Raw genomic sequence first — 19043 nt, forward strand, 5'->3', positions numbered from 1 at the left:
GCAACTCAGTCTAACTGACTCTGTATGAAGCTATTGTGGTAGAAGGTCATTAAGTCATGGAGCTTTAAAACCTAATGTTCAAATCTGCAATTCTTCAATAGTGTGTGAAAGGTTATAAAAGAAAAACAAATTTACTCTGACTGAATCAGTTTCTGTTTATGTTAAAGCAGTTATTTTTTTCCTTATTATACAGGATCTGTGCAGAACTCATTTGGAAGCTGCTGTTGTATGAAATGAAAATAGGAAATACCCCCAAAACTGGGAATTCTCATTATACAACTTAACAGCTGTAAATGAATTACACTTCGCACAGCAATGCGTCACACTGAGAGAGATCTTTCAGAGCAATGATGACTCCATCTAAAGATTTCTGTGACCACACTGGATTCGTTTGAGTAAAATCATCGACATTTATAAAACTATCCACATAATTCATGTAAATGAGAGGAACTCAAATCTGAGCCGCTACTCCTCCACATCGCATGGAGCCAGCTGGGGTGGCACGTTCATCTTACTTGAATGCCTCCTATAGGCGAGGCCTCCCAGGACTCTCGGCCTCAGTGTTTCCCCGGATGAGCTGGAGGTGGTGGGAGGTCTGGGCTTTCCTTCTTAGGCTGCTGTCCCCACGATTAATGGATAGATGGATGCTGGATATTTGCCACTTGACATGCAACTAGTATAAGTTATCAACTCTTTTTCCAGTTCTACCGCTGCTATCTTGCGGATAGTCACTAGAGGGCGCCACTATTCTTTCTTTAATGAGTTTCAATTAAAACCCGTAATCTTCTATTGTTTGCTGGGATTTCACGATGGGTTTGCTGCTTTAAATACTCGAGTTTACCAGCACTGAAGGTCGAGCCTTTATTGTGTTTTCGCAGGAAAATGTAGGTTTGAAACTGAAGGAGCACCTTTTTTGTCTTTGCTCCTCCTGCTGCCATCCTAAAGGTGAGAGGCAGCGTTTTTACAGGGGGATGCTGAGGTGAATGGGCTGGTCCACTTGCAACGAATTGTGGCTGGAGGCAGTAGTAGGACCACGGTGAAGGATACACGGGATTATTTTGTTGCTCAAAATATTTTTTTTCCTAAGTAACTTACTCTGAAACTAAATATTAATTGTGCATTGGTGGAAGTATGCGCCTGTAGCGAAATCCCTGCAGCTTTTTTTTCTTTTTCCTCAGTGATTTCATCCATCACCAGCACTGCGCGCCTTGGTGCGCCTCCCTGACTCACGGTTGTCTCCTCGTTTTCACACCATGTGGATTATTTTGGCGTTTATTTTTGCAGCCGTCCGTCCCGAGGGGAGCTGGGGGTGTCAGCTACCCCATGACTGGAGACCGCAGACGGAAGCGTGCCGTGCCGAGCTGGCGGAGATCATCGTGTTTGCCAAGGTGCTGGCGCTGCACAAGGAGTCGTACAGCGTGTATAACTATCTGCCGTGGCAGCACGACACTGACCTGCTCTTCTCCGCCGAGATTGAGCTCCTGTGCGATCAGGCGTGGGGCAGCATGCTGGAGGTTCCTGCGGGTTCCAGGTTTAATGTCACCGGCCTCGGTTACTTCCCCTGCTTCTCCTACAGCGTCACCAAAGACAACAACTACTACTTCTTCCTAAGGTGAACTCACAGATGAATAAAGTTGGTATGGCATTAATCACGCGTGATAACAGACAGCTGTAGTCTGATTTGATGCCAGTCTCAGTTAAGCTTCACTCCTAGGACTTTAACACCATGCTCACCTAAGTTGCAAGCGCCTGGTTTAATTTGGTAAGAAGACTGTAAACGGTACACTAGGAATCGGGCCCCTCTGTACAAGATGCTTAGTTCAAATGTTGCATTTAATTTCACACATCCTATATATTCAATCTGGAAATATAGACAAAAGTAGACAGCGTTTAAGGATTTTATATGTAAATACTCAAATATGCGGTGTGTGTAACGCTTTGTCCCTGACAGATGATCTACTACAGGTCAAAAAGACGCTTAAATGTGCATTTGACTGCATTACATCAGCATCAGAAGATGATTACCTGACTAAGTTGGCTACCTGTCCATCTTTTTCTTAGGTCCTCTTTGACACAAGAGACAGTTAAATATTTAAAGAATAGAAGAACAAAAGGTTTAGTCAATAGCCATGTCATTGCTTTATATGGTGAAAAATAATGATCACTAGTAGGTTTAAGTTTTCTTCATCCTCATTAAGTGCAGATGTGATTTATTCTCTATGAATAATGCAAAATCCACAGATGGCACGTAGCACTCTTTCCAATGAAAACCACCACCTCATCAGGCCTGTGCTGAGATCTGTCATGGAAACAAAGTATTGTTGACAGATTTAGTGAATTTGCACTCAAAGTTCACTCAAAGGCAGATAACTGGCACCTGTCCCCCATACAGCATATTCTCTTTCAGTCATTATCTGTCTGTGACACCATCCCAACTTCAGTTAATGTGCCTAATAACCAACCAATTTCCAGATTAAAAAGAAAAGAAAAGAAAAGAAAAGTATGGAGCAGGTTAATTCCTAAATGTCTGTGTTGGACAGAAACAACACTGTTGCTCAGGAAACGTCTGTTGCTTTCCAGCTAGTGTAATTACAGAGCCAGACATTTCCAAGAGCTTGAAGGTAAACCTACAAAGAATTTTTGGAGAGTTATGAGCACACCAGCGGTCAATACGACCACCTTTTGTCCTCCATATATGCACCAGCGTGTCACCTGATAAAAGGAGCGTGTGCTGACACGCCTTACAGATGAAGAGACAGGATATTCAGAGAGGGGCACTAAAAATGCATTCCTCAAGTTTAAAGTTTGTCTGTCCCACATGAGGGTATGTGGCAGAGCCAACAACAATAATGTTTTATAGCACATGTTACACCTCATATATGCAGAATTATGTGCACATGTGTGATAGTGTTTTGCTGTGAGTGGTAATAGCAAAAAGACTTTCATATGATTTTTTTTACCAGCCTGAGTTAATCACACCTTCAGGGACGGCTTTGCCGTCCCCCTGTTGCGATGGTGAAAACCATCCGGATGTTATCCCTGTAATCAGGGCAGACGACCACTATCGGAAACTTCCTAGAGCAAGTCGCAACAGAGTTGTGTTTAAGTGGAGACCTGAAGATAATTAAAAAGCCATGATTACTTCAGTAAAGCAATACAGTGGTCTTTGTCAATGTTTACCAAAGATATAATGGAGGAAAACCCCCAAATATGTTTACCCACATTTTCCTTTAACTTCAGGGCATCTAGGATTGAAAGACTGCCAGTGTACTGCTTTTAACAGAGATCTTTTCAGTTTGGTTTAAAAAAAAATAGTTCAAGAACCCAAGTAATTACTAGGATGGAAACAGTTATTACACTGTCATAACAACATATCAAATGACAGTGTGTGGCAAGACTCGTAACTTCATGTAAAAAAAATCGCAGAGATCAGAACAAAGCCTGAAAATTTCACCTTACAGTTTAACAGGGGGTGATGCAATCTGGGAGTTCATTAGCTGGCCAAGAGCAGCACTTCCTAAAGTCACAGGAAGTGTGTGACTAAGCAAGACATAAAGCATTAATAGAAAGATCCAAAAATCCCCTGTGAGCGTGCACTTGGCGAAAGTGGGGGAGAAGAATACCCTTTACTTCCTCTGGACAGCACAGGCTTGGTGAGTGAAAGGATGCTTATTCGAAGCCATATGCTGTTATGCTGTTAGTAGCTTCATATTTACATATTTAAACAATCCAACTAAGTTTCCTGGTGATTGCAAGAATAGCAAATCGATTTATTTTCCAACCATTCTTTTAGTACCCTAAAAAAAAGAAGAAAAAGGTTTTAGTCTCAGTTTCGTGTGGTGTTTGACACCACAGCAACCAAATATTTAGAGAGTATTAAATCAAATGGTTTAGATGGGAGATGAGATATGGCTTAAACAAATTGTGTTTGCATGTTCTGCTATGCGCGAGGTCAAGGCACCTCCTGTTTCCTGAACCTGAAACAGATCAGTTTAGTTTTAGTGGAGTGCAACATCAAGTCCCAGACGCTATAGTATCAAGTCCAAACTGAAAACTTCTCATCACAGTCTCCAGTAGATGTTCATTTCCTGTTGTAAAAGCCCCAAAAGCATAGTCTCTGACTAAAATAGTCTTTCCAATCAATCATGAGTATAAGCTCCCTGGACAGAGCTGAGCATGGATAAAAATGCAACTGAAGACCTCCCTCGGGACCTTTAAATGAGACAGATTGAGTGTTCTGCTTTAGCCATATGTTCGATGCAAAACCCTTAGCTTGTAGTTCATTTTTTTCAGGATTTGTAACTTTTACGTTAAAAATGAGGTAACCTAACACCAAGCCTTGAAGGAGGAGAAAGCTATACTTACTTTTACTCAAAGTAAGGTTTTTGAAGAACGTGTGCACGGGCTGCTTTTGCACTCTCGATCATGTATTAAACCGATACTGTGTGAAAAAAGAAAAAGAAAAAAAAAGAAAAAGGATTTTCATTTCTTCAGACCTCACAGTCACTGTGATTACATCTCACCTTTGACATCTTCTGTTGAAGCAAAACATCAGCTTTCTTCTCGCTCTTTCAACATACACACAGATACCCACATATACAACACACACCCACACAGCTTCCTATAGGGACAGCCAAACTTTTGATGTCCCTTGAGGGATATGAGATGGAATCCAGATGTATGGAAACCCACTGCTTCAAGACTTCCTGAAGATATGAAACATGCTTTGTAAAAGCCTTTGGCTTGTAATTTGCTGGTTTGAGTCATCCACATAATGCTTGAATTTGCATAAAAATAGAGCAAGATCTGTTAACAATTCTCTAGAGATGTGTTTCTTTTTTCCCCCAGATAAAGAAATTGTATATATGAAAATCATACAAATACTAAATGCCTAAATTCTCAGACAACAAACAAACATTGGGTGAGTGGATTTGTGCAAAATGCTTATAGCGATTTTTTCACAAGTCCATTTATTTGCTTTGAGGGGACTTCTGGTGATAATTAAATGTTACACAATCTATTCTTCTGTCTGTGTGCATCTGTTTGTTTCCACACATTTGAGTTTTATTTTTTTTTACTGAAAGCCCACATTTCACTCCTGCTCATCGCTGTATCAACAGACTCTTTCCCCTTTCTGTCATGCAGGATGGATGAGAATTACAACATCGTCCCCCATGGAGTGAACTTTCAGGACCCCATCTTTACCGACACCGCAGAGAATCACCGCATGTTTGCTAGCCTCTTCCAGTTTTCCAACTGCACGCCTGGAACTCAAGTCCACACCTTTACCCCGGAGTGGGAGGCTCAGGAGGACAGCCGGGTATGCAGATACTCAGACCCACCAACAGAGACTTGATGTTTGACTCTTTTGAAGTCATCTGTTTAATCCAGTTAGTGAGAAGGGGAGCGTTTTTCTTATTTAGCTGCTGCAAGTTCTGGTGGCTTCCCACGTAGTACTTCAGGCAAAAGAGTATAATATAGGACGTGATAGCCACAAGCATTGTGGTAAATGTGAAAAGTATTCAGTTTGACATCCTGTTCAAAGGACCTTAATGTGTTCTTACAGCATGGGAAACCAGAAGCACGTTTCTTTAGGTTTGGCTAGATCAGCGGTGCTCAAACTTTTTTCTGGCACGCCTCATTTCAGGGGCTGACAGAAATGAGGTTCCTCACACCCCACAATTTACAGCCTGCATCCAGCAGTTTTTAGCAGTTGAACTTTACTTAAATGAAGGTTAGCGTAATAGCATCAGCAAACGTGCCATCCCTGCAGTGGCTCGAGAACCACTGGGCTAGATAAGAATTTTCAGTGTTTAAAGGACAAAAACATACAAAGAATCCTGAACAAAGTCGCTACATAAAGTAGAACAAACATAATTAAAATATTTTCAAAGTAAGTGACCATTTTCTACAAAATAAAGCTCGTGATTGCAGATCAGTGGTGTAGCAGTGCCACACTCTTACTCTAGTAATGCTTCTAATGATGCACATGAGATTCTAATATGACCTTAACGAACCAGCTCAGTCTCCGCTTCATGCCCCTGCTGTCACTGCTGAAATGATTAAAGCTTGTTTGTGTCTACACGTGCTGCTCCCAAACCTCGACTGAGTCAGTATTGAAACGGTTTCCAGCCGCTCACTGCTCTTTTATCTCCTTTAATGAATTTAAACCTTTGGCATAAGCCCCTCCCCCCTCCCCGGTTCAGATCAGTTCACTCCTGTCTGGTTTTCATTTGCTGACTACTCATAAAAGAAAGAATCTGCCATGGGTTAAAAAAAAGAAAAGAAAAGAAAACATAGTTTTGTATTTCCATTAATGGAAAACTTTTCTTTTTCTTTTGATCCGGCTTGTGATTATAATTACAGAGTGACGTCTTGATATCGGTGCCGCTTTGTTATATCACTCTGGTGATTAGATTTCCTTCTAGCAAAATAAAAACAGACTTTGCTTTTAGTACTACTCAGCGACCGCTGTTTGGACAGTTGACCTGAAGTCAAATCAGACTGGATAATATGTCCTGCATCTTATAGTCCAGTGTCAACCGGAGTAAATCAAATGGGGTGACGTCATGTTGTGATTTAACACTAAACGTTATTAGTAACATAAACATTATTTTAAGAAGCAGGGATTTTCCCACAGTTTTATGTTTCTCACACTGATGGTGAAATATTAGTGTTAACGGGCCAAAAACAGTCTTGACCCAGTGATAGGACACAGAGCCAACACTAATCACACAATGTAGGAAGACCGCAGCTTCAGGTTGCATACGGTCCAACTGTGCAAAAGTCTCAAGCTGCCTCTCATTTCTTTATATTTTCTTAGGAATATGTGACATAGGGAAGTGATTTATTGAGACATCTGAAAAAAAATATTTACAATATACACACCAAAAACTTTAACACGCTTGAAAGTCAATATTTATTATGAGCACCTTTATTCTTCAACACAGCCTGAACTCTCTCATCAAGCTTTCTTGTCATTTCTTTAAGTAGTCTTCAGGAATAGATCTCCAGGTTTAATGAAGGACATTCAAAGCTCTGTGCCAAGATCATCCAACACTGCTTCAGTAATTAGGTTAAAACAGATTTAGATCAGACACATTAGAAGTCCTGGATATTGTCTGTGTTGGTTGGATGCATTTTAGAGAAACTTTAGAAAAAGTGCAGAAAGAAAGAAGAAAAGTGTGCTTCACAGAAGAGGCAGGCAGGATCTTTTTAACAGTGTTGCATGTTGAGCTTGAGCCATTCTGGGGTTTAAACATCAGAATATATTTAATGCACTACGACATGCCCAAGCTACAGTATGTTTGGCCGGTTTGTGCTGTTAGGCGCGAAGGTAAAATGATACGATGCTTTTTTGAGGTGATGTACGTGTGTAAAGACAAAAACAGTTGATTTTAGCACACTCGTATGTGTCTGCCAGGCAACCTGATGACATGACAATCTCTGAAATTGATAAGAGCCCTTTGGGGGCCTAAGATGTACCTGTGTGCCAAGTTTGGTTGCTCAGCTCTTTATTGTGTAGGAGGAGTCGGTGTACAAAGAAAAACAACACACACAAATTTTGTCCCTTACATTAAATCTAAATAGACATTAAAAACAATAATAACAATAATTAAATCATCTTAATTTTATCAGTTTTTCACTTGATTGCAATCAAATAGAAAATTTTGCAGAAGCTTAAAGTTTTTTTCCCGTCGTTCTTATAAATCCTAACAATTGTAGTTTGAAACCATGTGTCATACAGGAGAGATGTTTATCTAACCGAAAAACCATATCTCCCAAATCCTGATTATACAAATTTGAATTTCATGTCTCTCCAAGCTCATTTTCCAACAGACTTTAACGGTTTAATACAAAGAATGTTGAAGATGAATTACACTTATGAATTTTTCACACTAGCTGCTATCGTCTAATCCATCCATGGCGCCGTTCTAGGTTCAGCAGGTTTGCTTTTGGTCCACCTCTAACTGAACGTGTGCACAAAAACATAGATGTGCCACTTTACACTTTATGCTTCATAAAACATTTCTTTTAGCTCCTAAACTTCATTCTTTGCATTGTAAAGTTTAATATTTCCACAGAATTCCCTCTGGGACATATGGAAGAGCACATGGGCAAAACCCACAGCTAATATAACGAGAAGTAATGTACTAAGCAGCGATGTGGGCAGGCAGCACATTTTTAACATTTCCTGAAAAACCATGAGTGGTTGTTATCTGATGAAGGAGAATTTACATCAGTGTTTCATGCTGGCCCGTGTGGAAGCATTAGGATCTGCTACGGAAATCCACACTCAAGCAGACAGGCATGCATTCTGAAGCATCTGGAGCTCGTTTTTTCACCCAGGAATGGTCCAGGCCTTTGGATGTCTGTCACAGGTTCCATCTCACAGTGGTGTCTCACTGAAATGGGAAAAGTATGTTGTGTAACAATTTTTCCCTAGTTGCTATAGAGCTGCACCGTTGCCCACAGTATTACATAAAGAGAGGGACTTGTGCTACACGATAATGCTTAAAACAGTTCACTGCCACAGTTACACAGCGAAAAATTCTCTGCTGTTTATACAAATGCTAAAACACTGGAAGATCTATGAGCTGTTGGCACTAAAAGCATGCCGAGAATGATTCTCTCATTAGATTCTGGCATCAAGAGCAACATATCTAGTAGGTGTTACATCTTAAATGTATCACAGAGAGATTAGACTTGACTCTAGTATTTAGCGTGAGTCATTGTGGGCTAAAGCGCCAACTATGATTCACTCAAGTTGCAGCGCAGGATGAAAATTTGTGGGAAAGCATGCAGAATAAGGCTAACACTGGCCTTCAATGAGAGGTTAACTGTAACCTTTCACATGTTTACCCAGTGTAAGGCTTTTCGTGCTTTTTCAGGTAATACAAACGTATTTGGCTCTGTTTTCCTTCTCCTCGCAGTTGCTGTGCTCCACCGTGCAGAAAGCTCTGTTTGAGGAGGAAGAGAGGGTGAGGACCCTCTCCCAGAAAGTGCGTTCCTTGGAGAAAGCCAACGGCCACCTGAGGGAAAAGGTGAAAACCATGAAACGTCTGCTACGCCAGGCTCAGCGAGAAACAACAAAAGAGCAGCAAACCCTCAGCTTCAAACAGATTTACGAATCGAAGAAGCCGCAAAGTCACCCCGATCAGGACACGACCCAGGACCAAAAGAACCAGCCGATTAAAAAGGCCCTCTCCAAAAAGCTAAAAAATTAGAGCTTCTTCCTGTTAACTGACGGAGAAGTGCTCTCTGTGAAGCATTAGTGGCAGATCAAACTGAAACAATAGCAAGTGAAATGTTGGGCGAGGTGACAGAAAGATCTAAGAACTCAGAATAAGCACGAAAGCCACTGTATTCTTCATGTCTTCCACAAGATTCGCCTTATTTTCAAAGAAGCATTCATTTTAACCCGCAGAATGATTCCTCTGCTTTGCTCATGCAACAAAGTTTAGTGCCTCACTCTTTAGTTTGTGGTTCAGTTGATCTGTGCCAGTGACGTCATTGTTTCTCTGCACGACTGTACTGTCACCTAATCTACCCACAACTTATACCAGTGTGTACCGTTTCAGTTTATTTCAAGTGGCCGCACAAACAACTACTAGAAAGCTCATAGTTCAAAGCTTTTGAATGCCCAAACAACAGGGAGATAATGTTCAAACATTGGAAATGAAATATCTAAATCTGATATTTCTTGTTTCTGTGCTGGACACAAGCATTGTATACATTTTAGAATTTGTTTTATTTCTTGCTTTTGCTGTCAAAATCCTTCAAATCAAACGTTGACTTTTGAGAGGATATGTGACAGTGTGGCATGTATTGTTTTAAATGATCCTACGTTTCCTGCGAGTGCTGAGGTACAAATAACCTTTTATTAACTCAGAAGTTTGTAAGTGCATGGCATTAGGTTGACTTCAGATGCTCACAATTACTGGCTGTGCAAGCTGGTGAGCTAAAATAAGCATGTGTGGGGTAAGTGGTTACAGGCCTGCATATTGATCTAGTTCTCTTTACGAGGAGCAACAAATATACCAAAGAATAAGGTGTGAAAAATATTTTTAAATTCAGTATTTGTTTGTGGGGTGGTTTCCCCCAAGAGTGCATTTTTCCAAGTTCACATTAATCTGTGATTTGTACTGAATCAAAGTGTCATTTTTGTATATAACAGGGTGCTGAGCACCCATTAATTCCAGCCAGTGAGCCTGGCATGGTACGGGATTGGCTTTTTCTGTGTCAGAAAAAAAAAGGTTGCTTTTGTTATACATTCTGTATTTGCTTTTGATATGATCTTGCTCTCTCTACAATGTAAACACCTGGCTTGCCTCGCCGATACAATAGCTTTTGTAATAGTGACTGTAGCTTTTTGGAATAAATTAATTTTTACAGAAAGTTGCAGTTGTCAGAGGTTTTTCTTTCATTTGTCAATCAGATCTTTACGCTTCATCATTTTCCTCTTTTCAACACATTGCCAAAAACTGAGTGGGGCTCTGGGGAGGCCAATCCATGACTGATAGTGTTTCCCTGTGTTATTTTGGGGTTTTTTTTGCTTTTACTTCATTAGCAGTGTATTTGTGATCATTGTCATACCGAAAAAATCAAGCTGTTGCAAATCAGATGCCTTGCAGATGCTATTGCATGATGGATGAAAATGTGATGGTACTTTTCTGCATTTATAATTCCACCAGTTCTGAATAAAAAAAACATAACATGGTCAGGTACAAAGACTGAGCTGATAATGAGTGAAAAAGAAGCCAATGTCCAAAGAAAAACACCTACAGGAAACCTGAATTAAATTAAAAATGACAAGAAAGGCTGGCTCCTTGGAAGGAAAATATAAAGAAATGAGGCTTGACTCACAGCTTTTGCACAGTGCTGTAACTTTGCAAAAAGTCAGCGTTGCAGTGTTGGTCTCTGGATCTGTTTCCAGATCTGTCCAATCAGCAGCAGCAGAAAAAGGTTTCATGTAACAGTTTAAGGCAGTCATGCTTCTTTGTCTTTGTTTCCTGACACGGTGCATTCAGAAGTCCAACCAAGTTTAATGTTCCTAAGTTCTTTTCATCTGCAACGCTGATACTTTCTAATAAATGTAGCCAAACAGCAGAACAAAGCCACTACTGAAAGAGCTGTGTTGCAGAGTGGTAATGATTTCAATTCGTAATGTTTCCTGCTTTACGTGTTTTCCAGTCAAAAATGATAAATGCTTTCTGGCATGCACAACATATTTAGTGCGATTCGCTGCTAATAAATCAAAAGTTCTCACAGAACCCAAAAGAAACATCAATCCTAAAAATAAATCAACCCTGCATTGACCCATTGCTCTCAACCTTTTGTCCACCTTGGATCTGGTGAACTTTCACAATGAACATTTATACGATGCAAAATCGTCTTGGCAGATGAAATTTTCAACAAAATTTCCAAGAGAGCTGAACCAAATTTCTTCCACATGCTGCTGTCGCATAAAACGGGGGGAACGGGGCGGGGGGCTTCCCCTCTCTTTGCGTGTCCAGAGGAGAAACGAAAAACGGACACATTTCAAACATGTTTTATGTCAGGACTTCTCTTGCAGTTCTGTTGTTCTGCAGTAAACCAGACCATGACGCTTTTCTTCTCAAGCATCACGTGGCCTCTTGAGCGAAGAAAGAGACTAGATCCACACTCCTCGTCTTTGCTTTGTTGACTCTTTCTTCTCCCTGTGAAACCATCGCATCCGACAACCTTGCCTGCAGCCAACTGTCAAGATCCCATGGATCTGAGCCAAAGATGATATACACACACCGCTTTCTCAACATAAACCACCGTGCACAACCAAGCTGCAAAACAGATGTCAGGCAATGCGTTTGCACAGTGGTGGTCCACCTCGACAGGACCTGGCTATCTGTGGACACGGCTTGTTTATCTGGCCCCATTTTCCATTTTAAATGCTGTTATTTTTCTCTGGTTTTATTTATTTATTTATTTTTTTGTATTAATAATTCCAGTATGTTTTCTGATTGGTTATTGCATTTTATTCTTTGTTTTCCCCACCTTGCAGTTCAGATTTTCTCAAGCATTTACACTTAGTCTTTCGCCCTGTCTGTTACTGCTTCACATAAAGACGTCCTGCAGAGAACTTTTAACTCTGAGCCTCAGAACCTAACACTGACTTTGTTGTTTCTGTAGATAATTATCTGGGTCGGCCCTTGGATATGCAGTTTTTCCTTTAGAGCAAAGAAACCCAGAGATTTGTGTTTCAAATTAAGTTTATTAAAACAAGGCAAAGTGGCTTGAGGCATTTTTTGTGATTCTGTGAGTGCTGTAATCTCTTGAGGTTGGTAGTGCAGTGGTTAGCACTGTTACCTGTGAGGTAACAGTTCTCTGTAGGTCCTCTGGCTTATTTCTCCAAAGACATGCAGGTAATGGGGTTGGGTTAACTGGTTAGATAGATTTGAATGGTTGTCTGTCACACTGGTGACCTGTCCAGGGTGTACCCTGCCTTTCACCCTTTTGCAGCTGGGATAGGCTCAAGTATTGACCACATAAACATTTGCTCACATGTTTGTTGTCTGACATCTTTGCACCAGAATAAGGAGCTGTTTGAAGTTAAAAAGTGGTTTTCTGACAGAGAGTGAAAAACAGCGCAGTTATTCACTTATTCACAGCAACAATGCTCATGTGCTAATCGTTTAGAAATTGCAACCACTGCTTAGAAGATTAGCACGCTAGGTTTATGGGAATACCACTGATTTTTGTTTTTGTTTTTTAAATACAAAATAATTCAGGTAATTTTTTTTACCTGACTGTGCAACTAGATTGGGAGATTTCTAAGCTTTTAGAAGATATGCACAGCTGAAAAATGAAGCACACCTAAGTGTCAAAAGTGTCAAAACCTGCAGTTCTTCAAATGGCCACTTGAGGCTGGCTCAGAAAACAACACAGACTCCTGTGTTGAAATGCCAACCTTTTAAACAGAAATAATTATATTTAAAGTTTATGTTTAAAATTTTCCCTTTCTAAAACTCCCTGTGTAGAGGTGTTTTATATATATATATATATATATATATATATATATATATATATATATATATATATATATATATATATATATAACTCATGAGTTTAAATTGTATTAGTTTTATTAGGACTAAGTTTATGCTAGATATACCCACCTTGAAAGACAGGCGGAAGCCAACATAAATGGCTGTAAGTGCTATGTTTCTAGTCTAATAGAGTATATGGATGCTTCCTGCTTAGACCCCTTAGACACAGGCATAAAGCTTGATTTGTGGCTATCTGGGAACCTTTGGTTACTGGGGAAAATGTGACCCAACTAGTTGGCAAGTTGTTGTCAGAGATTACTGGCAGCTGTTAACATAAAACTGGTTGCAAGGAATACCTCCTTGCAAAAGCTTTGATCACCAGTCACCTGTAGTTTGCACAGAGGATGCTGAGTCGTCTGCAAACATTCTCCAGGGAGGCAAACGTTCTTTGCTTCCAGTTTGCATTGACCTTTCACAAGTTTCTCTACAGCTCAGAGAGTACGTGACAAGTGCTTGCAGACATGTTGGCATTTTTCATGCACACTGTGGGTGGCAGCATCAATCTGCTAGCAGCCAAAACAATTTCAATCAGGCTTTTTTGGTACAGTACCCTCTTTGTTGCACCAGGCGGCAGGCAGCAACCACTCACCAACTGGCTGCGGAATATATATTTTTCCTAGAAGACTGGAGGTTGCCAGGGAGTCGACGACTGATCTCTAGGCCTCTGCGACTGTGGATTAACCAAGTTAACTAGCATTAGCTTATTACTTCTGCTTCCAAAAAACAAAAATAAATAAATAAATATTTGATATAGATTAAAATAATTGAGGCGTCCACAAACCAACAGGTGATATTATGGTGGTTATATCAATTTTTTAGGTAACAGCCATCCTCTCTGTAGTATGAATGTTTGTACTCTTTTTAAGGACTACAGTGGTCTAACTGACTGATCCAAATCTATGGTAATACTGTTAGAAAGGCTAAACACTGAGACACAGCTCTGTCTCTCAGTCTTTCATCGCCACCACAATAACATCTACAAACATTTCCTCAACATCTCCTTACACTTAAGCAGCTGTACCTTCGGCAAAGGGGGAGTCGATTTTTCATTGCTGTCTGTCCATGTGTCCACGTCTGTTTCAATAAAAATGACTGATGCATTTCTTTGCACCTAGAGACGAGCTTAAATCACAGTACTACGCTTTTAGCTTTAGCTGTGAGCTTTAAGATCAATCTTGATATACAGGCGAGGTTGAGGGCAATTTGCAGCACAAATGTCTTGGCAATCTAAAAATAGTGAGCTTATTATTTTTTTTCACTTTAAGCCTACAATAATGGCCATAACACCAGATTAAATTCTTTGGCCCAGTTATGGCACATAAATGGGCTCTGCCTCACGTTTAAGTATGTGGATTTTGCTCACTCGGGGAAATAATTTCTCATGTTTGCATTTACTGACTAAACCACACATCTTTATTTCGGAAATTGCTTCAGGGGCACAAACAGTTTATGTTCTTTGGAGGTATTTTCTTTTCCAACTCTTTGTATTTCTTTCTTTCTTTTTCCTCTACATTTGGCTGAAGGTAAGCTGCAGCTTTAACCTTCACTAATAGCTGTTTTTTCCCCCACTTAGCTTCTCTCCTCTTACCACTTTTACCTCCTTTCTTTCTGCGTGCACTTGTATGTACTGATTCCTTTCTTTGTCTGGGTGGCTGACTGGGTCCATAAGGCAAACAGGAGGAATTCAAGTTCATGTGTTTGTTGTTAGTGATGCCATTCTGTTTTTCTATCTAATAGTTGGGGGAGTTTGCTTTAACGTTGCCATATTTTCCACTCCGGATGTTTACAGTTTTTTTTTCTTGTTTTTTTTGTGAGCGATTGTTGAGGATTTGAAGCTGATTCAGTATTGTGATGTGGGTCGACTGTTTTCTTGCTTTGTTTTGTTTTTTCTATACAAGAGTGATGGGTCCTTCCACTTGATTGCAGGCATGAGTAATTGTAGGCTGGATGTTACAGCTTTAGAAATCAGTGGATCAGATTTTTTGCAGAGCTTAAAGGGACAGCTTACCCCACAGTGACAAATGTTTACCTTTGACCTGCGCCATGTAATTATATATCTTTTTCCAGTTTGAGGTTGTATTTGCCATAGAAGGAGCTTTTTTCCCCCGCCACCGAACTATACCCACCAAGCGTGTCACTCTGCAGAAGAACGTTTGTGGATTTTGAGCAACCAGGTCATGATTTCCATTGTGTTTAAGACAGAGCAAACATTTCAAGAGCTTTTCTTTTCTTTTTCCAATACTTGGCAACTCAAACCTAGACTTGCTGCAGACCCTATCTTGACTTAATTTCTAAATCCCAGTCATAATGTTTATCCGAACCCAGTTTATACACGGCACAAACAAAACACAGCTGTGAATGCTATTTTTTTAAAGCAATTAAAAAAAAAAAATATTGGCACGAGTCATTAAGCGTGTCAGAGCAGATTTAATATTAGTGCAATCAACAGCACTGCTTGCACCTTCTGCACACACTTATCCTGTAAAATAAGCCTGAACATATCATCAGAACTTAAACTGGTCGCTGTGAAAAAGCTTTTCAGACCTGCAGTCTGTGAATGCTCAAGCTGTCATTTTCTTTTTCTTTCTTTCTTTTAGAATGATTACAATTTCAATAAAACAAACAGAAAATGGAAAACACAAATAAAAATGGTCTGTACAACACAAGGAGAAGGTGTTCGAGAGGTAGCAGGAAAGAAGCAGTGGCTTATCCAGTGCTGCCCCCAGATAAATACTCTGTTATATCACCTACATAATGATATTCTTATTCTATACAACAGCACGTGTATATACTCATAATGTGAATCAGCAGACAAAATAAATTTTAGCTTAAATTGGACCAAATCCATGAATTTTATAACAGATTTTTTCAAAAAGGTATTTTTGTGTTCATGATACCAAACATTATGTATTATCCTTATTGCTCTTTTTTGAATTGTGCATATTTTTTGTAGAGAGGTCTTGTGTTGCCCCAGATTTCAACACAATAATCTAAATATGGCAGTAAATTATTTATTTAAATTTTGCACGTGTGCATGGTTTTGTGTAATGGGCTGAGAATGTCCTTTGTGTCTGCTCAAGCTGGTTTTCTTGAGAAAGAGCACGTAGTGAACACGGACCGCAGTGTGTTTAAAACCAACGGAGCAAGAGCTGCTCTCATTTCTGCAGGCTTTTCAGTGGCTGTTCTTTAACGTAAGCACAATTTTGTGCTAATGACCTGAATGAATGAGTAAAAGTGGGTTATCTGAAAATTTTATTCACACAGAGACTGATTTCACAGATTTAACACCCACTGTGACTTCAGGCAACTCAGAATTCCTCTCCAGATCCCATCTGATGTCCACTTTGATCCACTGTCTCCACAAACTCTGTCAATGTCCTTTATAGATGTGCAAAAACCTCTCTAATGATTTTATACCTCATCTCTCCTGTGCTGCTTGTGTTTTCCTCCTGACAAAGGCTTTCTTTTTCGTCTACCGTCGCCTCATGGCCAGAGTCTGGGCCCGCATTGCTAATGTAAGTAACATGGATGTCAAGTTTCTGGTGATGTTGGACCCTAATTGCAGACTGAATTTTCCCAAAAGTGGAAAATTAGTGGCTCTTCTCTTTCTGCCAGATGCTCTCCATCTCTCGTTTTTCGTCCTTCTTTCCATCCTGTTTATTATTACCAACTGTGGTTTGCAGAGTCATGCAGGACTTGAGGGGCTGCAGCTTTTCATAAACTGTGGTTCTTCGGCTTCAGGGCCTACAGTTCACCGTGTAAGTGCTCCAAGAAGGTCTCAGGATACAGCCAGTGTTTTTCAGAGAAGTCGCCACACGTCGCACATCAATATTGTCTTGGAATTCAGCTTTATTGGCTACTACTACTAAATATGAGACTCCTAAGAAAGCCCTTTTCATCCTTTCCCACTCATTTCTGCTAAAATGACTCATCCACAGTGAGTGAATTGTTCACAAACTATATGTCACTCATCTCTAGGGCATGAAGAGGAGGGTGAGCTCACTGCATAGTTTAGTCTCGAGCCTTCTGCTGTGCTCCAGCACCTCAGGGATTGTTCAAATTCAAACAAATTGGTTTTACAACTAAAACAATGCAAGGCCACAGGACTGAAGAGACATGCAACTGGAAAATCTTTGCACGTTAATGTTATTTGTCTGTTTTTCCAAAGAAAATATTTGGCTAAGGACGCTGGGGGTTATCTGAAGCTGCATCCAAGACAAATGCACAACTGAGAGTGAATAAAACATGTCAGCGATTAACTGAAAAGGGCGGAAAGTGAATGTGTGTGTGTGTGTGTGTGTGTGTGTGTGTGTGTGTGTGTGTGTGTGTGTGTGTGTGTGTGTGTGTGTTTGTTTCGGTGTTTATTTGGTATCTAAAGCCATCCACACAGCTATTTGTTTGTCAAGCCACTGCTTGCTCACTGCATGTGTTGATCTTCCTAATGTGTGTGTGTGTGTGTGTGTGTGTGTGTGTGTGTGTGTGTGTGTGTGTGTGTGTGTGTGTGTGTGTGTGTTGGTGTGTGTGTGTGTGTGCAGAATCTCTAAAAAATAATTTACAGATTCTGTAAAACTTTGCAAATATTTTCTCATTATTCCTTCAGCATGCTGCTTTAAACTGCTTGTGGAGCTTGGTGAGATCATACAAGTGTTTCAAATAAAAATCACCAGCATATTTGTCTGGAAATGGAATATCACTTAAATAATTGTGACCTCCACGAAGGCAATTACGTTTTCACTTTGTCATTTTCAGCCTAAATTTTCCCAGATTTTTTCTCAGACTTCGGTCGTGGGTCCAAAAAGAACCAAAGAAATATATTTTGGAACAGAGACTCAAAAATAGTGTGGGAAAGCATGAATTAAAATAGTGCAGAATAATTGGTATTTGCTATTATGCATGCACAAATGCTATTGCAGGCAGATATTCAGCACTTGGCAGAAACTAAATGCATTCAGGCTTGTAGACATGGTCATGACATCTTGTTGAAGTTCAAACTGAGCGTTAGAACTGTGAAGAAAGGTGATTTAAGTGACTTTGACTGTGGTGTGGTTGTTACTGTCAGGCAGGCAAGTCTGATGTACTGGAATTTTCCCACAAAACCTTTTCCTTTTTTTTACTGAGAATGATCTGGAAAAAGTGGAAATATCGAGTGAGCAGCAGTTTTGATTAAAAATACTTTGGTGATGCCAGAGGTCAGAGGAGAATAGGCGTACTGCTTTGAGCTGATAGGAAGGAAAAAGTAACTCAAATAACAACCAAGTTATGCAGAAGAGCATCTCTGAACACACCACACTTTGAACCTTGAAGCAGATGGGTTACAGCAGCAGAAGACCACACCATATTCACTTTGAACCCATCAGTACCAATTGCGTCTAAAAGCCACCTTACTTCCTTCCTTACTATTGCTGCTGACAATGTCCATCACTTGTGGTCACATAGTGATGGACATTAACAGAATTCTGATGTTTGCTTCCAGCAGGATAACATACAATGTAAAAAAGATAATCTCAAACTGGTTTCTTGAACATGACAATGAGTCCACCACATGCACCAGATGTAAACCTAATATAGCACCTTTAGGGTGTGCAACTATGTGATGCTATCATGTCAATATGGATTAAAAACCACAGAGGAAAGTTTCCAGCACCTTTTTGAATCCATGCACCTACTTTCCTTTTTATTTATCGCAGTTTTCAATCCTCTCGTTTAGTTTTCCCAAATGGCCTCAGGAATTGATGTGACAAGTATTTATTCGAATGGTTTTCTTTTCAGGGAAAAGGGTGGGAAAAGAGTGAACAGTTCAAACCAGTAAAAACTTGTCATACTTGTGACATCACATGTGTTGATGGACAGCATGGATGTAACGGTCGTACAAATCTGAGAGCATTGACAGATATTAGCACAATAGGTTCCTGCTGACAGACGTGAGGCCTGTGTGCGAGTGCTTTTTTTTTCCTTTGC

The 19043-nt window shown here is 40.1% G+C and overlaps 1 protein-coding gene across 1 annotated transcript; it reads left to right on the forward strand.

Moving 5' to 3' along the window:
• Positions 1–1007: 1007 nt before the first annotated feature.
• On the forward strand, positions 1008–10369 carry ccdc3b (coiled-coil domain containing 3b). Its single transcript, XM_063473109.1, has 3 exons — positions 1008–1612; positions 5146–5320; positions 8934–10369. The coding sequence occupies exons 1-3, from the start codon at positions 1254–1256 to the stop codon at positions 9225–9227; spliced, it is 828 nt and encodes a 275-aa protein (XP_063329179.1). The 5' UTR covers positions 1008–1253; the 3' UTR covers positions 9228–10369.
• Positions 10370–19043: the final 8674 nt, after the last annotated feature.

The sequence above is a fragment of the Pelmatolapia mariae genome, linkage group LG5 (genome assembly GCF_036321145.2).
Source record: "Pelmatolapia mariae isolate MD_Pm_ZW linkage group LG5, Pm_UMD_F_2, whole genome shotgun sequence".
NCBI classification, from domain to species: Eukaryota; Metazoa; Chordata; class Actinopteri; order Cichliformes; family Cichlidae; genus Pelmatolapia; species Pelmatolapia mariae.